Source organism: Neltuma alba, unplaced genomic scaffold (assembly GCF_004799145.2).
Source record: "Neltuma alba isolate B1F8T4 unplaced genomic scaffold, ASM479914v2 tig00002365_pilon, whole genome shotgun sequence".
Classification (NCBI taxonomy): Eukaryota; Viridiplantae; Streptophyta; class Magnoliopsida; order Fabales; family Fabaceae; genus Neltuma; species Neltuma alba.
Window position 1 is genome coordinate 3,542 of NW_021632834.1, and position 22,394 is coordinate 25,935.

The 22,394-nt window shown below is 36.0% G+C and overlaps 3 protein-coding genes across 4 annotated transcripts; all 3 read right to left on the reverse strand.

Annotated features, from left to right (window-relative positions):
- Positions 1-279: 279 nt before the first annotated feature.
- On the reverse strand, positions 280-6,336 carry LOC114722731 (MACPF domain-containing protein CAD1). Of its 2 annotated transcripts, none has more exons than XM_028908829.1 (6): positions 5,852-6,336; positions 3,484-3,722; positions 2,339-2,531; positions 1,933-2,116; positions 1,406-1,560; positions 280-1,056 (listed from the first exon to the last, which is right to left on the reverse strand). In XM_028908829.1, exons 1-6 carry the CDS (start codon positions 6,140-6,142, stop codon positions 412-414), a joined length of 1,707 nt encoding a protein of 568 aa, XP_028764662.1. In that variant the 5' UTR covers positions 6,143-6,336; the 3' UTR covers positions 280-411. The 2 variants fall into 2 exon arrangements, with proteins under 2 accessions (XP_028764662.1, XP_028764668.1); XM_028908835.1 differs by lacking the exon at positions 5,852-6,336 and adding an exon at positions 5,509-5,641.
- Positions 6,337-8,124: 1,788 nt separating this feature from the next.
- On the reverse strand, positions 8,125-10,154 carry LOC114722766 (dynamin-related protein 4C-like). Its single transcript, XM_028908863.1, has one exon. It carries the CDS (start codon positions 10,126-10,128, stop codon positions 8,125-8,127), a length of 2,004 nt encoding a protein of 667 aa, XP_028764696.1. The 5' UTR covers positions 10,129-10,154.
- A 1,218-nt stretch (positions 10,155-11,372) lies between these two features.
- On the reverse strand, positions 11,373-21,993 carry LOC114722778 (probable LRR receptor-like serine/threonine-protein kinase RFK1). The gene is made up of 24 exons (XM_028908873.1): positions 21,740-21,993; positions 20,271-20,442; positions 19,966-20,037; positions 19,734-19,802; positions 19,570-19,641; positions 19,339-19,410; positions 19,141-19,212; positions 18,982-19,053; positions 18,796-18,867; positions 18,626-18,697; positions 18,423-18,494; positions 17,318-17,386; positions 16,976-17,038; positions 16,006-16,068; positions 15,852-15,899; positions 15,728-15,771; positions 14,703-15,091; positions 14,435-14,633; positions 14,007-14,150; positions 13,152-13,255; positions 12,853-13,063; positions 12,405-12,642; positions 12,167-12,317; positions 11,373-11,989 (listed from the first exon to the last, which is right to left on the reverse strand). The coding sequence occupies exons 1-24, from the start codon at positions 21,834-21,836 to the stop codon at positions 11,576-11,578; spliced, it is 3,051 nt and encodes a 1,016-aa protein (XP_028764706.1). The 5' UTR covers positions 21,837-21,993; the 3' UTR covers positions 11,373-11,575.
- Between the last annotated feature and the right edge of the window lie 401 nt (positions 21,994-22,394).

Sequence of the window (22,394 nt, forward strand, 5' to 3'; positions counted from 1 at the left end):
GTTGCTTGGTTTATATCTCAGCTAACCAGTAAATAAAAATAAAGCCAACTTGCTTCTCACCAGGGGAAAGACGGGAATCTCGTTCATACCCCACTCCCCAAAAAAAAAAAAAACAGAGAGAGAGAGAGAGAGAGGAAGAAGAGGGGGGCACTAAATACTCGTGTAAAAGAGAAGAGATCAATGTCTCTCAACAATGTCATCGCGTCCTTTAAGCAAACAAAATTGAATCTATTGTAAAGAACTCGTATAATCAATGATTGCGCACAACTACACTTTAAATGACTAGAACAAATCTACATTGTAAAAGAACTCAAGGCTGCCTGTGCAAAGAATGCTCGACTAAAGTTTCTAGTGAGAAGGGAAATCAAAGCAAAATATTGCCAAAAAGAAGAGGGAAAAAAGGAAGATCAATCAATAGTTAAGCAGAGAATACTTTATCCTCAGTACAATTTTTCCCTTTTCCACACCAAGTTTAGCCCCCGTGACCAACCAATGACCAGGAATATCTTGGGGCCCTTTAGACATTTCCGTCATGTCCACAATCTTCGCCAATTTTCCAGCGTGGATTGAACTTTCATCCCTTTTGTCGTCGGAGGTTTTCTTTGTTAAAGATGAAGATGCCCCATCTGGTCTTGGTGTGGCCGATGGAGTAGAGGGATTGTGATCCCAGACTGACCGCCTTATTGTGCATCCCGGTACCTTGGAGAACAGAAGCTTGAGGTGTAACACGTTTTTGGCACCAAAATCCCAAACACCAAGCTGAGCTCCTGTGACAATATGAACGCCAGAGAGGTCCCCAATGCTAGTTTCTGTGTATTCAATTGGTGCAGTGCTGACATGGGAGAAGTTCTTCCATTTGATTGGCTCAAACCAGCGGCTATCTTGCTCCTCAGGACCTTGCCACTTAGGAGCTCCTATGGCCATGTGCACATCCCAGTGAGGTTGAAGGTTCTTTGGTAGAGAAACTAAATGCTGCAAATGAATTGCAAGTCGATTCTGTTTGCTTCCCTCTAGGCTAAGTCTAAGACCAGTCACAGGCTTGCGACCCACTGTAACCTGAAATGCCAGGTCATTTTGTTATTTGCCTAGGGAAGAAACATCAAAAGCATACTTTCATCACGTTTAACAAGTGTAGAACACAGATATGGCTCTGCTTTCAAAAATTTTCATGCTTCATATATCGTTTAATTCTACCAAATAATACACAGTGATACCATTTTGCGAAACAAAACATCTGTGCCATCTAGTAGTCCGACTATTTCCATCTTTCCATCTCAATACAATAAACTAAATTTAGTGCTAAAACTGTTATTAGCTTCGAATCTAACAACAGCTTTAACAACATTCTTTTACTTTAAAAGCCCATTTTGACTTGGTTTTTCGAGTAGGATTTAGTAAACCATACCTGATCTGGACTCACGTAAAGCTTTGGTCCCATCAAGCTAAACTGAAGGGAAGGACAGACGGGCTCCTTTCTTTGCAGATTGTTTTGCTCTGGCGCCCAGACTCGAGTTATTTGGAAATCCAAGAAATACTGTAGGTCTTCAATTGGCGGTTTGTCTGGTAATATAACAGAGGTTTAGACTTGATAAAATCATGGGAACTTCAAGCTATCTAACAGTAGTTAGTATCAAATTTATCCTAAAATCACAATTCACGCGACATTAGTACTACAGCTCACTTTAATATTATTTTATATTCAATTATTCAAGTTAACGTTGACAGTAAAGATACACAGGTGGCTAGTTCAAGTTTGACAAACTAGTGTGGTGAACATGGAATGAAATTGGATTAATTAAGGTCAAACAAGGCTATAGTTGAAGGCAGCATTTATACCACCCGATGTGCAAAATTGTAGACTTTCCCTTAAATAATTGTAATCATTTTTACATTCACACGCAAGTGTTAATTAATAAGGGAATCAGAACTTACACTCCAAATACAGGTCAATTGCACGGGTCAAATGTTTTACACCTGGCAATCCTTCAAGAAGAGACACAATGGGTGTAAATGTCATGTTAATAACGTCTGGTGCCAATTTTACAGTCTCCACCCATTTCATATGATTTTGCTCAAGATCATCCCCTCCTCTTCTTCTGAAAATGACAGTAACATCCTGCGCCAACAAATGGAGAGGCCACTTAATTGAGATTTCCATAATTTATGCATTAGATGAGTGGAAAATAGGATGCAATAGCAGGAATGAAATCTTCATATGCAACAAGGACCAAGCCAGAAAGTATTTTGCAAGCTAAAGGAAGTTGCATGAATATACACAGACAAAAAAGGTTATCAGCTTACTGATTATAAGCAGAAAAGGGCATTTCTTGATACTAACCTTCTCCTTGTACCTTAAAGGACCAGGACTTGACAGGTTTTTTACACCAAACCTATCATTTCCTATGTCCTCTATATAGTTCTGAATGTCTGAAGCTGACAAACTAGATGATTGGTGCTGCCTGATATAAACTACATCCCGTCCACCAACCGTTGCTGATGTAACAATATGGGTACCATAATTCTCAATAAAACTGAGAAGGAAAAAGGGCAGAAGTTTGTGATTAGAACTTAACCCCATCCATACCATCTAATTGATATAATAAACAATTTCTTATTTTGAGGTTATTGTGGGGAAGGGGGATTAGCTTTCTGAAGAATCAAACTTAGCAAGGTTATAAATATACATTTCGAGCAATCACTTCCACCATAGTTCTGCAACTGAGAAAATTGTGATATTTTATTTTATGATGACATTTGACATATGAAAATAGCAATGAACAATCAAAGCCATCAAACTCAACATCAGAAGGTGTGTGCTTTTTTCAAATTTTTTCCTACTATACCACCGCCACCACATTTGGCATTGGGAATTGTAGTTATTGAAAATTATATCCAATACAAATTATACCGATATATTATTTTCTTAGATCACTACTCTTGCATATGTTCAAAATGTGAAGAGGATACAAATTAGAACAACACCACAAACAGATTATAAAACCAATCACTTATTTCACCTATACATTGGTAATATCCTCATATCAAGTTTCAGACCTTACAGTCAATTAGGTAAATTGAATATCAGTCCAAATTCAGGCGAGGACTAAGAATCTACAGCTGGCATTGGTTTCAGCTCATGGTTTCAACTACTCCTCTGATTCTTAATATAAGACCTATTTAACTAATTTAATTAGATTAAGAAAATTAGGTAAGTTAGTTAATTATAAGAAATATGACATGTTTTGCCTAAAACATCATTATCATCTTCCTTAATATCCTCTCTCCCTCTTCTACTTAATTATGATTGAGGAAGTATTCATAGGGTAATTTAGAAAAAATTGATAAATATGAGAAATAGATCTTATATTTAGGACCAAAATCAACTCAACAATTAGATCTTATATTAAGGATTGGAGGAGTATATCTGAATAACTTAAGAACCGCCTGAATATTATTCACATCAATTAATAAAAAATAGTTTACCTCGCCAAGGCTGCTGGATCCCAAGAGTAAGGAACAGCACGCTTGATATCTTCATGCAAGGCTAGATTTAGTTTATTTAATTTGACTTTGAACAGAGGGAAAAAATATCCAACCATGGCAAGGGACTTTGTGGCTGCAGCATCAACCATCCAGCAGCCAGTAAAATTGAACATCGTATTGAAGCTTCCCAGCGGAATTTGCGCTGTTATGCCTGACATCTCATTAAAATACTTTGCCATCTGGAAAATTAAACATTACAAGGTCACGAACACTGTTCAAGGAATGGGAAAAATTGCTCACACTCATCAGAGAAACAGCCATTTATCTTATGGGTAAGAAAAGCAACACAGGAAAAACAATTAATACATTCATGTACGGAACAAAAACATGATTTCATTCACAATAAAGCGATTCTTCCTAAAGAAATCTCAAAGCTTGCAGTGAGCACAAAAATAAAACAACAAATGGAGTCTATACAAATATATATAAGTCCTAATCCATCAAGATAGCTATTCATCTATTTAATCTGAAATGGAACCCTATCATTGAACGATTGGTAAAATGATAAGTTGTCAAGAAATAAGAGTTCCTAATGTCCCATTCATTTGAGAGGATTCCTTGCATAAATGAAGCATAACAGCGCTGACTCACAAGGTGATTTTCCCACTGCAAACTATTGTAGTTTCACAATCCACTAGAATAAACTTTGATACCAGGCCAGCACCGCCAACTATATACAATATGTAGTGTCAATCATCAATTCCACCAGAAGACAAGACTAACAATAGACAATCGTTCCAGAATATAGGAAAAAGCCAAACTTGCAGAGATTGTTAAAAAAAATTGTCTAGAAGTAGGTTCTAAAAGATATAGTGCATATCCCAGACTTCTCAACCTTTTATTTCTTGGCTTTGTTCTTCATTTCTCAACTACTCTATCATTTCGACAAAATTGCAAGGTTGTGAACAATCATGCCCACCCAATGCAGTTTGGATGCTGGAACTTTTGGAACAATTTGTCATTTTTTTCTATCATTTAAGCTGTTTAGGAACTACGTTTCAAGCCTTAAGAAGAACAATAAACAATACCAGACTTAAATAATCTCGAGAAGAACTTCTGTGGTAAGACTAATTTGTTCAATACAATCGAGGCATTAGTTCTTAATCTTATGAAGCCTGCAAGATAATCTAACACAATTCCTTGTTGGATATAGAGAAAACAAATAATCATAACTCAGAAGCATTCAGAACTTCAGCTAAATGGTTTTAACTTCTTAAGGCATACCAAAGTAGGGTTTAGTCAATTTAATAATATGATGTTAATCAACTCCCAGATGATATTATTATAACTATTTCATTCAAAATTTATGGGTAATACAAATTTTTATGTGTGGGTAACATCTAGCTAATTTATGGGTAACTAACACCTACAAGGCTATAAATGGTAACATGTTATCGACACCTTGATGATGAAATTAGCAAAGCCTTCTCATCAGTCTAGTTAGATGTTGCTCAATGTTCTTGCTAGTAAAAGTGGCAGTTACTAACATATTAGCAAAATGTTTCCAGCACATTTGAATGTTGTTACCAACACAACGAAAGTTCATTGTTCATCACACCAATGCACTTGCACATTAATGTGCACCACAGAATCTTCCTATGATTTATCGAAATGAGATATTTGCCAATACATCCACAAGATATGCAGCACACGCATCATATTACTACTTGCTCATCATTAGCCCAAAACAAAAGCCTTAGGAAGAATGGCATAGAACATCAGTTTGATTATTTAGTTGCTATCCTCCACAAGAAGAGACCTTTACTGGCAACGAAACGTACTTTCCCAAAAGTAGAAATTGATTTGTCTATTGCAGATTGAAAACTAAATCTTTCATAATTGGCAAAGGTAAAGGTATAATCTACAGAAATCACATTGATTAGGACAACACGAAATAAGCTTCCAAAAGACCAAATTGAACTATGGAGATAGGTCAGGCGATTAGGCATGTGTCAGAATTCTAACCATTCTCAGATAACAATAGGAGGGAAGGAAAAGAAACGTCCGTGTCTAATCATTCTGAAACCAACTTAAGTTCTATACACTGCAGAAGTCAAATGAAGGAAGGGAAAGAAACACCTACATATAGAGTTAGGCACTGCATTGAAAACATACGAATTGTCACTGGAATCTACAAGCCAATTACCAACAAAGAAATGCAATTACAACAAAACAAAAATCATCTACTAAAAAAAAAATCAGAATTCTTATGCTCCCAGTTTTCTTTGGGGGGCTCCTTTGTGCGGAATACTGCCACGAGCAAGCCAAGAAATCAAAATCTACAAGCAAAACGAATCAAAGCAATCACCTCATGGAAACTATACACCGGGGTCTTCTGTACACCAATCTCCCCTGGCGAGCAATCAATGTCCCCAGAGACATTTGGAATAACAACACCACGAGAGACAACAAGATCCCTAGTATGGTCCTCGTCGAGACGAACAAGCCTCGACCCAGTTGCCCCTTTGCAGTAGAGAAGACGAATATCGGAGGTGACATCGAAGCCTCGACCGAGAGCTTGGATTGAGTTGCAAAGAGTTGCAACGAGAGAATCAGAGCTGGAGCTTCTTATTGCAGTTGCTGTTGCTGGGTTATCCATGAATTGAAATGAAACCTCAGGATTCAATGAAGGAAAGAGGATGAAGATGAACAGGAAAATGTCTCAGTGGTTTGGAATCGCATATTTATGTATTGCACAACACAGATTTTTTTGATTTTTTGGGGAAGAGAGAATATGAAGGGGCTGGGAAGCTTGGACTTTGTAGTTGGTGAGCTTCGTTGTTGTTCTTTGCTTTGCTTGTCGCTCTGAAAGGCAGGCATTTGACTGGAATAACATTTGTGTCTGAAAAACGCGTTTTTTTCGTATTCTGTGGGGACCACATACGGTTCTCTTTTAATCCTTTTCTCTTTCTCTCTTCTCTCAAGTTTGAACTCTTAAATGCTACTGAGATTTTAGGGTTGACTCATCTTTTATCTTTTATTCCAGTTTTCGTGAACATTTGGATCACTCCCAAGAATATTACTTGTCGATTTTAAACGATAAAATTATTTAAATCAAATATCCCACATTTAGGTATATTTTTGACGATACCATGTAATTTGTTCTTTCCATAAATATATCAAAAACGACGTCAACAAAATCCACTCAACAAATAAATAACTAAATTTTTTTTGTGCCTAAATTTTACAAGCTTTTCATTTTGTTAATACATAATCAAATTTAAAATATTGTTAGATTCTAGTAGAGGCAATTCTCCAAACAAAAATTTGAATTCCCCAAATTATAAGAGATTATTTCTCAGTTTCTGTTTATAAGTCATTTTCTCGTGTATAGATTAAGAAAAATTTTAAATTTTATTAATTTATATTTAAAATTTAATAACATTCTAATTTAATCCTTATTTAATATACATTATACCTCATATAAAAAAATTAATATAATAATAAATAAAAGATAAAATTATATATTTATATAAAAAATTTCTCTCAGTGTTTTATAAATAAAACTAAAAAAATATCTTTTTCTCTACCTTATAAATAAAACTATAGAAATAGCTTCTTCTGTTAAATCTTCTTCTATATAAAAAAAAAAAGGACTTTTTTATAATAAAAAACTGCAATTAGGGATTTTGTTTTTTCTCCAAAATATCAGTCATCTTAAAATATAAAAGAGTATTAATTATTTTTGTGATTCTACCCTTTATAATAATAACAATCACAAGTCAAAGAATCTCAAATGCTCTCTTTTTCCATTAATTGAAATGAAGTTGTATTCACGTCAAATGGTAAGAATTTTGTGGGTTGTAGATTTACTTCTTTTTATGTTTTCAATTAAAATCATTAATATTTAATGAACAACTTGCGTAAGTCCTAAGAAATCTGAAACTGGCTTAGGTGATAAAAATAAGTTGTGAAAACACTGGATAATTATTGCCTATCTTTAGCATTATTTCTTCTGATACTATTTATTTAAAAATATAAGAAAAATAAAAACAACTAACTTTGAAAAGATAACTATTTAACGGCAAAAAATATCCAAGTTAAACTATTATACTCCTCCGGTCCTTATTATAAGACCCACTTTGACTTTTTATTTGGTCCTAATTATAAGACCCAATCCATTTTCTCTCTTATATTTATGCATTTTTTTCCAAAATAATCCTTCTAATAATGATAGTTTTAGCCAATATACTTAATTAGCAAGGATATTTTATGAATAACAACACTTATTTATAATAAATAACCAACCTAACTTACTTCCTTAATCTCTTCAAATAAGTCAATTGGGTCTTATAATTAGGATCGGAGGAGTACAAATTTTATTTTGCCGAGATAATCAGAATATAAGGAGAACAACAAAACGCGTAGCAGACGGGTGGTCACCTGGAGAAGGAAAAAAAAAAAAAAAAAAAACAGGGCAAATTCGAATCGCAACATCATAGCATGATAAACGAAGAACAAAAGGCTCTATGACTGTTTAGTTACTCTTTCTTCTACTGGTAGCAGTCCTTGCTAGTTGCAGGACTCAGATCAGAACCATACATGGACATCAAAATGAATTAACACACTCCAAACCAAATCCTAAACCCCATAACTTGAGATTTCATCCATGATATTAGCCACAACCTCCTTGCATTCTTTGAGGACTTTAAGCCCCTTGTTAATCCTCTCTCTCTTCCCAGAAACTGAAGGAGGTTCCACCAGCAAGCTTTCAATACCACCCCCACATGGACCCATGAAATCACTAATAATCGCTTGCTCCAAATCCTTGTTCACAAGGCTGTTGATGCTGAACTGAAGGTGAAGAGCAGTACTGTCAATGAGCCTCCTCACCACTACCTTCCAATATGCAGTGATCCTCATCTTCAAGTCAAATGCTTGATTAGTGTCATGTTCTGGGTACCGCCCTAGATGAGCAATTTCAACTTCTCCAATGTCTTGAAGCTTTACCTGACTTAGCTTTTGATTTTTACCTTTCATGAAGACATCTTTCTGAGCCATTAGCCTGTTGTATTCAGAACTGTACTCAGGATTACAAGTGTAATCAGTCAGCTTTTCCATTTCCACTATGCCCATAACATATTTGATAGATTGCTCCTTCATCTTAGCGATAAGATTCCGCGCTGATCGTCGAGTACACTTCTGAAGAAGCTCATAGTGTTCTGTGTGACGCATCAGAACATTAAGCACCACGCTTTCAAGATAGTCCCATACCTTATCGATGAACCCGACTGGGATGCCGGAAATCCCCCTCACTTTACTGTGCAGGACAGTCAGAAAAGCAGTGCGAGGCATGAAGTTTGGTAGTCCGATGCACTTGGCTTCCTCAAGAACCTTTATTTCCTCCATCAAAAAGCTCTTGGCGGGATCACTAGCAGGACATGTGTGGAGATCGTTTGAGTACTGGTTCAGCATATCAACAAGGCGAGCGGTGCAATGCATGTGCTTCTCACCAGGGTACTCATCAAATTCTCCTCTGATGAGAATTTTCTTCAGTGATTCTGCAGATAAGCCGATTTGATGCATCACAAGACTCATAGCTTCGGCTACTGAAGCAAGATTCTTGGGTAGACACTCCAGTTCCGATAGGTAAAAACTGAACTTGTCATTAATCTTTTTTACTATCTCTGGCAATGTCTTGGATATGCCAAGTGCTTGGAGTTTAACCAACTTCTGTGCCAAAACAGGAACACCCACAATTGACGAGTCTATTTTGGACAGAAGTGGGTGGGTCTCAAAGAGTTTAGCTTCTTCCACACGAGCTTCTTCATAGGATTCATCCCCTATGCGATTTCTCACGCACACATACCCAAGACCAATATTCACGTCATTAGTGGTGATCTTCTCCAGCAGGCCTTGTGGGGCCAAGTCAGGCTTTGTGATCACAGCCAAGGTCCTCTCTCCAGATTTATCCACACTCTGTGACATCCTGATGGATTCACAGGTAGGAAAATCAACCGTAGCTGCTAGAACATTGAGAATAATGCTCTCTTCGGGCTTTATGTACTCCATGATAATGCCCTTAATCTGGTCATAGATATCCTCAGGCTGGTCACGAACAGGCACCCGAGTAATACCAGGAAGATCGACCATTGTCAGATCAGGAACCCCATTCTTCTTCACCAACAAAGTTAACCTGGAGTTGGATATGCCTTTTCCCTTGCCTGCAAGCTCATTTGTGGCAGCATTAATAGTCTCAGAGACATGAGCCTCGTCTGTAGGCACAGATTTACCATTATATTCCAAGACCAGCTCGGGTTTGGAGAGAGGATGGTTTTGAAGCCTCATGATTAGAGGGACCCTGGTGACGATATCTTGGCCACGTGGCAGGCTGATTCCGGCAAGGGATTCGAGGACACTAGACTTGCCAGAGGACTGGTCACCCACAACGACAATAGAAGGAAGGTAGACGCCTTCTTGGGAAATGTTAAGGCGCCTGAGGCTTTCAATGGCATCAAGGATAGGGCGAATACACTCATTGTAAGAGGCTGTGATGGGTGCCACCTTGAGTGGCTGTGGTTGGGGATGGAGGATGATGGAGTTGTTGGTGGATGCAGTGGGAGAGCCGAGGCCTAGTGTAACCATTTCTAGAGAGAATATGAGGAAGTGGATGGTAGGTATGAGTGCCACAGAACTGAATGACACAAGCAAAGACAGGGTTCACTATATGGTATATATAGGCATAGAAGAAGAAGGGATTTGAAAAGTGAAACGATGGTAGGGGATGTGGCGGGAAAAGGAAAGTAGGGGAAGAGATGAAGGTAACTGGTTGGAACGGAGTGCCAATGGGAGCTCTGGGACTGACGGAGCAACCAGCTTTGCTGGCTAGCTGCAGGAGCTATGCGGTGTCGTAGTACGAAAGTGAACTCTCATTGGATCCACGTCAAAATGAAATGAAAAGGTCGAATAACATAACAGGAGATTTTTGAAGATTCGTTTTGGCGAGAGATTTGAAGGTATGGGATGGACGCAAGGTGAAGGGAATGGGCAATGGAGTGGGAGGGAAAGTAAGCAGAGGAGTGTGGCAAAAGCCAAAAACATTGAATAATGTGTCGTTTCACTTTTTGGAGTGTAGGAGAAGTCAGTACAGTACAGGCTGCAAGAGTTAGTTGACTTGGAACGTCTCCACCGAAGCGGGGAGCCGGAGGACGCGGCATCTCTCCTTGTCTTCGGGAAAGAATTATAATGAGATACTTAAAAATAAATAAATAAATAAATAAAAAATTTTTTTAAAAAAATCATTCTTCATTTTAAAACTTATTATTATAAAATATTTAGATTATTGTTCAAACTTTTTAATAATTATTTTTTTTAAGGGATTGTAATTTTTTCTTTCTTTTGACATTAGCTGTCATTCTTCTTTCCCAGTCTATGCCACATTAGGAGAAAATAAGGAAGGATGGATTTTTTTATTTTTTAAAAAATTTAACATACTAAAATATTTTTAAAATTAATTTTTAGTATACTCGGCGTTTGAAAAGTATTTTTTTTAAGTAACACTTAGTATTTAACTTCAGTACTCTGAAATATTTTCTAATAACGCTTAGCATCTTAAAAGCTTTTCAGTAATACCACAAAATATCAAGCATCCATCACACAGGAGTCTGATTTTTCCAATAACAATTATATTGTAAACTAATTTTTAGTATATTCAGAATCTTAATTTTTTTTCATTACAAATCTTTGCTAGAAGAATTACAAGCAAAATACAAAATAAAATAAAGAAATGCAAAAACTCCAAATCTTTATGCTCATCTCGATTGCAATTGGTTAGAATAATTATGCTTTACTAATGTAAATTATGTGTTGTCAGATGACTGACCGTATGATGTTTACAGTAAGGATTAAAGAAAATGGGTTCAAAAAGGGTTAAATTTGATATTATATACAGCCACGACCTTTTATACCCCTCACTCTCTCTCCCTCTCTACTTAATGCAAAATTGTAGATTAAATTTAATGACTTGGGGTCAAAATTTTAACCCCGACATGGTGGAGCCAGATCATCCGATGTGCCATCTGTTAAGAATCCATCATAGTGTTGAACTAGCCTTTGAAGGTGAAATCTCACTTTTGTGGACTAACTGATGATCCGTAGAACAACCCGTTAAAGTATTGACGGATTCTAAGCTGAAGGTATGGAGTGACACTGAAGATTGAGTCTGGCTTCCATTCAAACTCTGCCTTGACCATTGATCAAGATCTCTCAAGGCTTTAAACCTCAAGTCTTCATTGTAAGCACCAGCTTCTGGAACTGCCTCTGGAATATCCATTCGTCCTTCAAGCATATTTATAACCTCAGACATTGCGGGCCTGAGTGATGGTGATGCATTTGTGCACAGAAGAGCTACTTTGAGCACTTTTTCTGCTTCCCTTTCATCACCCATTGACCCCATTCTTTCATCTACCAACTCCATTAACTTTCCACTTTGTTGCAACTGGCACGCCTGCAATTTAAATGTCGCTGTCAGTTGGAGATGGAAGACGTACTAACAGTTACTATAATATATTACACTTCTAGCCCCTTGGTAACAAAAGTTGTCAGAAATCATTCTATCTGCACAAATTGTCAAGTAAAAACAGATGACTAGCTATTAGAATTTATAATAGTAACATTAACATACCCACTCTAGAAGACAAACAGCTCCATTATCTGGCACATAATTGTTATTGCTTTTTCCAGTAACAATTTCTAAGGCTAGGACACCAAAACTGTAAACATCTGCCTTATATGTTAGATGGCCCCATAATGCATATTCCGGCGCCATATATCCTCTGCAAAAAGAAAATGATAACCAATAAATTATATAAGCACCTAGTCATCAAAAACAGAGCCATATGATGTGAGCATAGACAAGTTACATAGTTCCAGCAACTCGAGTCGTGATATGTGTCTTCTCTTCTTCATTAAGCTTTGCCAAACCAAAATCCGATATTTTAGGATTTAAATTGCCATCGAGTAACACATTAGTAGCCTTGATATCTCTGTGCACAATCCTGAGCCTTGACTCTTCGTGAAGGAATGCAAGACCTTTTGCAATGCCAATGCAGATCCTAACTCTTGTGGGCCAATCCAGTTGAATCCGATTGTTTTCATTGCCTATAAAATATCATCAAATGATAAAACAAATAATATCTAGACATTAATTTCTCCCTTCTAATGTTTAAGGATGGAGTTCCAAAATGGCATCAACAGGGAGTCACAATTTTAATTGAGAGGAGTTATAGGGGATCTATTTTTAATAAAGTTCTCATCATCATCACTCCACAAGATAGACGTTTAGAAATTTATGGCCAAGTGATGACTCACCAAATAAAGCACGGGCAAGGTTATTATTTTCCATGTACTCATATACCAACAGTAGTTGATCCCCTTCAATGCAAGATCCATAAAGTTTCACAAGGTTAGGATGTTGCAAACAAGATATTAGGCCTATTTCATTTAGAAATTCACGATTTCCCTGCCGTGACATTGATGATAGTTGCTTGACTGCTATAACAGTACCATCAGGTAACTGACCCTGCATTCGTATAAATCAAATTAACATCCCTGGACATTAAGGATTTTAATTCAGATGAAAAAGATTATCTGAAATTAAGTTAGAATACCTTGTACACAGGACCAAAACCGCCTTCTCCAATTTTATTATCATAAGAGAAGTCATTAGTGGCCGCTCTCAACTGTTTGACGCTGAAAGTTCCCGACTGAATATCTGCTTCCATGGAATCCAAGATAAAGAAAAGTGTATGTTAACAATTTGGTTAACTTTTTGATAACTTGCTTCAGTGTAGGAAAAAGTAAAAAGCATCTCTGAACAGGCAAGAGATTGTAACCAGTAGATATTGCAGCAGTGCTGGAAAAGAACAGGCAACTATTGAATGGGAACATCAAAGCAGGGCAGGAGACGGTTAGATCCAGAAAGGCAACTATTGACGAGAACACCAAAGTAGGGTAGAAGACAGTTAAGTCCAAAAAATTGTAACAGCAAAGAACCCCAACGAAAAAGATAACATTAAACAAAAAGGAAACAACAGGAAAACACCGATCACAAAGGCATCCCAAAAAAATCTCCACCCTTAATTTTCTCAAATGTGCTTCTTTCTTAGGTGTACGCATCAACTACAAAAATTGGAAGATTTTATAAAATAAAACCAGGATATGAGCCTATGGTCTTACATTGCTCTCATTCAGTCAAAATAAGTCTTCATGACTTCCCTCCCCCTCTTCTACATACCCTATGGGTAGAATATAGATCAATCCGCTTGTATCATTCCGGACCAAATACATTAGTGGATAACGTTATCTATGTATTCATTTAGAAGTAAATAACTCCCTAGTAATTAAACTCAGTAATCGCCCAGATAAAACACTAGTATTTTAGGCTTTCAAACTTTTTTCTCCTTTCCTGATGGAAACTTTACAAAATAGAGCCTTGAAAATGACAAATGGGAGAGTGGCTTTACCTTCTGTCTTTTGGAGTTCTCCTTTGAAACAGCCTTTCCACCAAATGATCCCTGCCATAAAAAGCACTAAGCATAGAGCAGCGCTTCCGATTGCAATGAACTTATTAACACCATTCTTTCCACCATTTGAGCAAGGTCTGGAATCTGACAAAAAATACAGAAAAATGATATAGAAATCATCTGAATTTTAGTAATCAACAAATTTGTTCAGCTTACCTGGTCTTGTATATCTTGTAATATAATAGAGGACCAATGCAACATTTTTATTAAAGTTAAGAACAAAAATTTATTTGAAAGCAACCATGTAGAACGGTAGAAATGGGAAAAAAGAAAAAGAAAAGAACAACACCAAGGATGCCAAGCTACAAGGACGACAGTAGTACAAAACACCAAAATAAACAGAAGGGAAATCCGCCCAAATAACTTACCAGAAAAAAAAGACAATGCTGACACAATGGGACCATAAACTCCTATATCAGGAATTCTAGTTGTTCCTTTTCCTGCCCATTGGAACCGGATCTCCAAGACATTATTTGTGACACTGACATTATATATCGGCAATATCAGTGGTTTTTGAGCAACTTTTGTCTCACTCTCAATATTTAAATCCTTCCGAATTAATTGTTCCTGAAACAAAGTTGCATTTTAAAATCCTGATCCGGAAATTACAGCTAAATTATCAGTCTGGCCAGTTACCTGAACATAGATATCAAATATGCGCTTCCCCAGACTTGTATATGTATTATCATTTGTGAACTGTATTTCAGAAAAGTGGAGATTTACAGTGTAGTTCCCATTCTCCATGCAATTATGGAAATAAGTAAGTGAAAGTGGAGATATACGAGCTGTCGAATATAGTTCAGGCATATTTGAAGATGGCAGAGATACAGTGTATCTTATATTCTGGGATTCAAAATCATCCATGAAGTCTCCAGTACTACTGAACCCCCAGTTATCACTGCTGCTATAGTAGTATGTTGCTGAACCGCCGCCAACATTTCCATCCCCTAAATAAAGGTGTTCACCCTTATTTTCTGTTATCTTTACATCCATCCCACCACTATTTATGTGCAAGCAAGTTGAATCTGACATGAAACGGTGGAGATATCATGAGAAGGGAAAACTTGCATTTTCATTCAGTAAAGCGCAGAAGTTTAACCTGATTGTGGGTAAAATGATTCATTTGTAAGAATTTCATGGTAACCAAGACTTTAGATCTTCGTTCTTGAGCATTTATACTATATATAAGTACTTTTCTAAACTTTGAGAAATTCTAGTATTCCATTTCATCTTAAAATATTGCCCCACTCACCAAGACTTAAAAAAGAAAAGAACCGCTAAAACATTTGTTTATAACAAGATATATACTTCAAAAAGTATATATTTACATATAAACATGAAGAATACATAAATTGGCAAACTTCTGGTAATAACTTAAGATAACGTTTGAAGAGAATCTACACACACACACACAAGTTCTACTTTACTATTCATTGCTATTCTTAATGTCTTGTCAATCTACAATGTCAATAAATAATATTTTTTCGCCTTTTGTTTTATCTATTCCATAGATATAGAAAAGGAAGATAATTGGCGATGTTTATGATTGGAGGTTTAGTACATACTGTTGGAGCTGACAATAAATAAACAAAAGCTCAAGACTTCAAGTGAAACTCATGGTGTACTCGTGACATTGATGATCCAAAACAGTACACACTTACACTGTTGACAATTGAAATTCTCTAAGCAAGGGACATATTCTTCTCTGCCAAAAGAAGGATATGCAAATAAGAATATTTTCAGTTTCTTTCGTCCAACAAAAGAATCAAGAGAAGAGAAACTTACAACTTGTTCTTCTTTTTAAAGCTTCTGAACAAATTCAGATACAAGTTCCTGACGAAATGAAACAACGTGAAACAGTTTTCAGTATAAGAGAAAACCGAATTTTGAAAGTTAAAGAAAAAAATTCTGGTTACTACAAACGTTTTCACATTTTGACCTGTTATCCTGACAAGCAGGTTGCTCGGGGCCTTGCCAAGTAAAGTTGTTGTACGAAAGATCACTGGTCCAACAAGGGAACTTCCATCAGAACAAGAAATAGACATCCTAAATTAGTATAATTACATTCTTACCATGAATAATAATAATTTCAACAGAAAAGGCCAACTATTGATTTTATCTCATTAACAATATCTGAAACGAGAAGAAATGGCCATCTTAAACAGTCTGATTAGAATCTCCCCCAGCTAAGAAAAAATTAAACTTAAGACTCCAGCACAAGATACAACACTTAGCATCTGGTGTTTTGTTGCCATTTAATCAATGCCACTTCAGCGGATTGAAACATAGAACCCGGAATGGAAAGTCTGAAGGTGGACGATTCCTGGTTATACACCAAAGAATTCTATATCGCATAAATTAAGTCTCTTTCCTCCGATATTTTTGACCAAGTCACATGATATAGTTTAAAAATTACTCTCTATGATGTAACGCAGCTGCCTCATTTGAGTCAAATGCTGTCTTTCCCAGTTCCAGCTGCTACTTTTTGTAATTGACATCTAAATTTAGATAAATCAAGATAAATATTAATTGAGCACGAAGGTTCCGAATTTGTATTTTCTTATGCAATGATAACAATTAGAATATTTCCTTTTTAATGTGGATCCAGACATCATGGGTAATTTATTATTAGTCTATAAAAACTATAAGCAAGGGCTAGAAACTATACCAAACAAGAAGACTACTATTTTAGTCAACCAGGATTGTTATGTTTGACACCCTATAATTGGATTCATTGATGATAATTAGAGAGGTTAGTTGCTCGTCAACTACCCTTTTGTCTTTTTTTTTTTTGTTGAACTCATGAAAGAGAAGGATAAGTCAACTGCAGGTATCGACAATGCAATCAATCGCCAAATTGAACATTCAAATCTACAACCTTGCAGTAAAATGAAAACCCCAAGACTTACATGCTACTTCCACCGTTCAAGATTTCTGGTACATTTCCACTTAGCATATTTCCTGTAAGGTACCTAAGAAAAGCAATGCCAAACAGTCTCGTGTCAATATTGGATCATAAAAGCAACTATTAACTTTGAATAGTGAAGAAATATGAGCGCCACATGACCCAGGACCGGGTTTCCAAAAAAGATATGTAACCATGAAATCAGATTAATACCATGTCATTTCACAATGACTGTATGAGAGTATATGTTTAAATAAGCTTTGCACAACTTCATATCCCTTTTCATTTTTTTGATTTACCAGTCAAGAGTAACAAAATGCAATACGATTTAGAGTAAGTCACTTACATATATCTCAGACGTCTGGTATATATAACTGGTGGAATGTGCCCAAATATCTTATTAAAACTGACATCCCTGTCAATTTAAAACAAACAAAGAAAGGGGGAAACATTCTTAAAATTGCTCATGCTGATTTACACTTTTGCTATTGGTTAGTAATCTCCCATTAATAGTAGCATTTTTTATGGGTGTGGGATATAGTAAGATATTGACACAGATGGTTTAATAAATTTAGTTAATAATCATGAGTTTTTTTTTTTTTTGGTTTTGGGACAATCAAATTTCTTTTTACAATATTCAGATGATGAGCCAAAGAGCCGTACATTAACATTGACAATAAACGCACTCAATTCCTGTCAATGTATCACTTAGCATAAGTCAATCAGCAAGACATTATCTCAAAATATTAATGTTTCATCGTGATTTTTATGATTTACTTGCATGGTTGGAAGAGCTGTCCCCTCGATTTCCGGTTTCAGAGTTAATTATCCATTCTTTTGATTTAGAACTTTGCAGCAAATTTATCTTTTAAAGAATAATGTTATGATTCACATCTGAAAAAAAAAAAAAAAAACAGGGTGGATATTGTTATTACTTTTGTTATCGAAAAAGACAATAGGAAACGTAATTAAGTAACTTCTTGTAGCTTTCTACTGTGACATCCTTTCCTTTTTCCCTTTAAAACCATGGATTTGTTATCATATTATTGGAACACAAAAATCCTTTCTCTGCAACCTGCAGTCGCCACTGAATATCTTTTTTAATATTCTTACATTTCAATCCCTAGAAACTAGCCAGAGTCATCAGATTAAAGTAAGAAATCATCATTGTGGACTCAAGTCATGGTATGCTAAGATACAAAGCATCATAGTTTTGTGCATTATCTCAATGCTAGAAAGTGATTTAATGATCAATATAATCATATATGAAATATCTATGATTTTGATGAACTTAGTAACAAAAAGTATTAACCAAACATCATTTTGCAGGCAAATTAATTTAAAAAGAAATGGGTTCCTTTTTTTGGAGCATAAAAGAAGCAAGTTCTTATTAATACACAGATGCAGATTTCGCATGATGTAGGCAAAGAAACTTTACATTCTTTACTTACAATGTTATCAAATTCATCATTCTCCAGATGTACGAAGGTATCTCCCCAGTAAGGTTACAGTTCCTCAAAACTCTTAAGAAACAAGAAGGCATTAAACTTCTTGCCAACAAATTAAGAATAAATATCGCTTTAAATAAAAATGCATATATTTATTACACACACACACGCACACAAAAAAAAAACTCTAGCAGCAGTATACGTACAATATTTCCATGTATGGCATGTTTTTCAGCAAAGGAAAACCTTGACTAGGACTATTTATGTCACTGATTCTCCTGAATGAAGATTTTGCACCATGAGCCATACTATAAATATAATAAACAAAACTGAAGTAGAAAAAAAATTATAATAAGACAACGGTATTTTTACTTACAGCTGTTTTAATTTCTCCAAAAATGATACATTTGATGGGATTGGTCCCTTTAGTCCACTTGCATGCATTTCTCTTAATGAATAAGAACTAAAATGAGGATGGGGTTGGTAAATCTTACAAGCTCATATATTTTTCAAACAAAATACAGTTAAAGTATTAAAAAAGGAAAAAGAAATAGAATCTCAGAGTCTTTGCAGAAGCTTCCAGTTTTGTATGAAGTTAGGTATGCTTCCATTGAAGTTGTTATTATTTATCCTACTGCAAGGCAACAAAGTTTTTTATGCATCACCCACAGGTATCAGAAGCGCAGTATTTGTCTTCAAAAGAAACTCAATGAAAGCTTACAAGTCAGTCAAATTCTGCAACCCAGCAAGGGTCCCTGGTAAGTCCCCGGTCAATTGATTGGATGACAGTACCCTTCATCGGTATTATTGTAGATATAAATTGTCAGGTTACATCATCTCATATCTTTGAAAGGAAGTCCAACAACGGAAAGATCAAATAGAAATTTGAAAAGTTAGAAACGGAAATAAGGTATCTTACAACGTCTGCAACTTGATTAGGCTCCCAAGCTCAGGAGGAATGACCCCAGAAAATTGGTTTGCTTCAAGCATCCTATTCCAAACTTTTGTGACGGAAAATGCAGACTTTTGAGACAACGTAAATTGGCCGATCTTTCACAATCAGACCTTTAAAGTGGACCTTACTCAAAGAATGCAATAAAATCTATACTTTTCCATTGTGTGTGTTATTAAATGAAAGCCTGAAACATACAGGTATGTGAGAGAAGTAATATTCCCTAGATGCTTAGGAATTTCCCCTGATAAGCGGTTCACAAGAAGAGAGCTGCATGATATAGGTAAGATGTAATCAGCATGATATAGGAATCAACGAAAGAAAATATTTTCACAATTTCCAACTGGCGGGCAATCACTCACATTGAAGTTAGATTCATCGAAGCCCATTCCTTTGGAATAGTACCAGTAAAGAGATTGTAAGCAAAATCTCTGTCAATAAAAGAAAAAATAATTTTTCAATTGCTAAGAGTTTTAGAAACAAAAACATAAAATCAGCACTGAACTTTAAGATTATAACGGGGATAAAATCAGCACAAGGAGTTAAGGCTATTGCAAATTTTAACAGAAAAAAAGTATTTCAAGTTGCTTGTACATTTCTTGAAGATAGGGTAGCTTGACCAGTTGAGCTGGAAGCATGCCGGGGAGGCTAAGGCGCTTGAGAGTCCTAAAAAAAGCCAAATGGAAGCATAAGAATTCATTCAACAATTATAAAGGATGTATATTTTAGAATTAGGTCCTTTAGTTTTGGAAATTAAATTCAAGTTTCCCATGGAAGTTTGTCATGTTCACTATTTTATTCTCATATCACAAATCTAAGGTGTACACACACAAATACATACATGCACATATATAAGCTTACCAAAAACTTAAGAAGATAGAATAATTAGGAAGCCATACATTTTTACAACATGGCAGACTGTGTTGTTTTCAAATTTGCAGTCACATTCTAGCCTTCTCTCTGATCCAGGAGAGAGTTCCTGTGTTACATCAACTGTATCGATTCCGCAGGAATCATTAATCTTCCAATAGCTTGCTCCCATTGTTCTTGTAATTTCTTGAAGAGCATGAACTGAATGACATTTATGATCAAATTGTAAGCTTTGATTGTATACAAATGCAAGTGCATGTGAGCATGTGAGAGGCAGAGAAGACAACAAATTCAAGACTCTGTCATATGAATAGGACACAAGAAGTTTTGTAGAAAAAAGAGGCCAACCCTTAAGTCAACCAGAAAGCGGCCAACCCGCTGTAACTGACATTAGAGAACTGCAGTATAAAGCGAGACCAAAAAAAAAATTACAGAGTTTCTTAAGACAATCTTTCCGGTGATCTAGCTGCCCAAGAAGCAAATCATATGTTGTCAGAACTAAAGTGCAAAACCAAGAACTTATGATGAGTTGTTCAATTGAGATACATGAGTGTTCGAAGATTAAAGAGCTCCGACCCCCAAAAAAAGATATTGATACTTAAATTTGGACCCAAATTTTGAAATTCTAATACAAAATTATTTCATTGAAATTTATAAGTTCCCAGTAATACAAGCCATGCCAGAGAAGAATGAGGAGGAGAACAAAATAGAATGGGAAAGGAAAAGCATTTGGCTACACGTATGAAGAAAAATTAAGTTAAAGAGATATGGTAATTAAATTACACGTTCCCTCATAATCTTCTCTTCAACAAGATACTTAAGACCTCTGGCAATAGCTTAACTGATCATGTACTCGTTTACGTGGCTAAAAGGTTTGGACTCAGGATCCAGGTAGACTGGGGTCTGCTACAGAGTGGAGTTTGCTAAACTACATCACACTTTTTTTTTCATCTTATATATCTTTTTATCTAGAATCTTTCATCTTATATTCTCTTGTTTTCCAAAAAATACAATATGACTTTTGTTTCTAATAATATTTTCTTCCTACGAGCAAGCGATATGTGAAATCCAATATAACTCCAAACATGACTTGGTCAAAGCGAATGCAGTTAGTTACTTTAAAGAGCAAACAAACTAAGATTCGCAATATCTAATTAAATTAATTTCACGATAAAGCGAGTAAAACTTGAGTAGAATTCTTTCATTAAAGAAAAAAAGAAAAGGATCAAATAAGGTGGCAAGGCTGCAATCGGATCAGTTGAATTAACCCTTTCAGCTTCAGGGCCGAGAACAAAATTGGCAGGCAAAGAGTCAAATAAATCAAGACGCACTTGAGTAAACAGAGAATAAAACTCATAAAGCTTCCAGTGTGTTGCTGGATATTGAAAGGGAAAAAAGAAACAGCCATTTCAAATATCAAGTCCCAGCATTACGATGTTTCTAATTTTCTCAGCAGCTAACATTCCGCGTGAAGTACGGCCAAAAAATCGAGCCTTACCTTCATCTTGAGGTAACTTTGACTCATGAGAAATTCCCAGAAACTGGAAACAAGTTAATGCCACAAGTAAGAGCTCAAAGAAGTTGGCAGCCTGCATATTCCTCTACGAAGCAGCAAGAATCACCACAAGAGAACTAGTTGAAACCATACAAACACTCTCCAAAATGATATATTCAATGATTGGAGCTTCGGGGAACCCAAATTTGAAAATGGAGGCTAAGCTTGCTGCTGACAGAGTTTGCTGATCGCATAAGTCTTACGAGATTATTAATTGCATACATGGAACGGGGGTGGAGACTTGAGGACACTAATGACTAATGAGCCTGAAAGAAAGCGACTTTGAAAGCGCAAAAAAACAAGGAAGAAGAAAACGACATTCCTGAGCTCTGATCTATAGGCAAAGGGAAAGAATCCATTTTAATATATATACACAAAATTATTCACACTCTCCCTCGCAGGTCGTAACAACTAGATTCCTTGCCGAAACCAGGACAAATTACTAGGGGTCGAAGCATACCTGAGCATTGACCCAGAAAAATATGTATATTTTAATTGCTTAGATTATAAAATTCAAGTGTGTGGCGAGTAAACTTTTGAGATGGTTCATTGGTTCTGAGAGATTCATCAGTCAATTCGTTTTATAGTTGTGCACAAA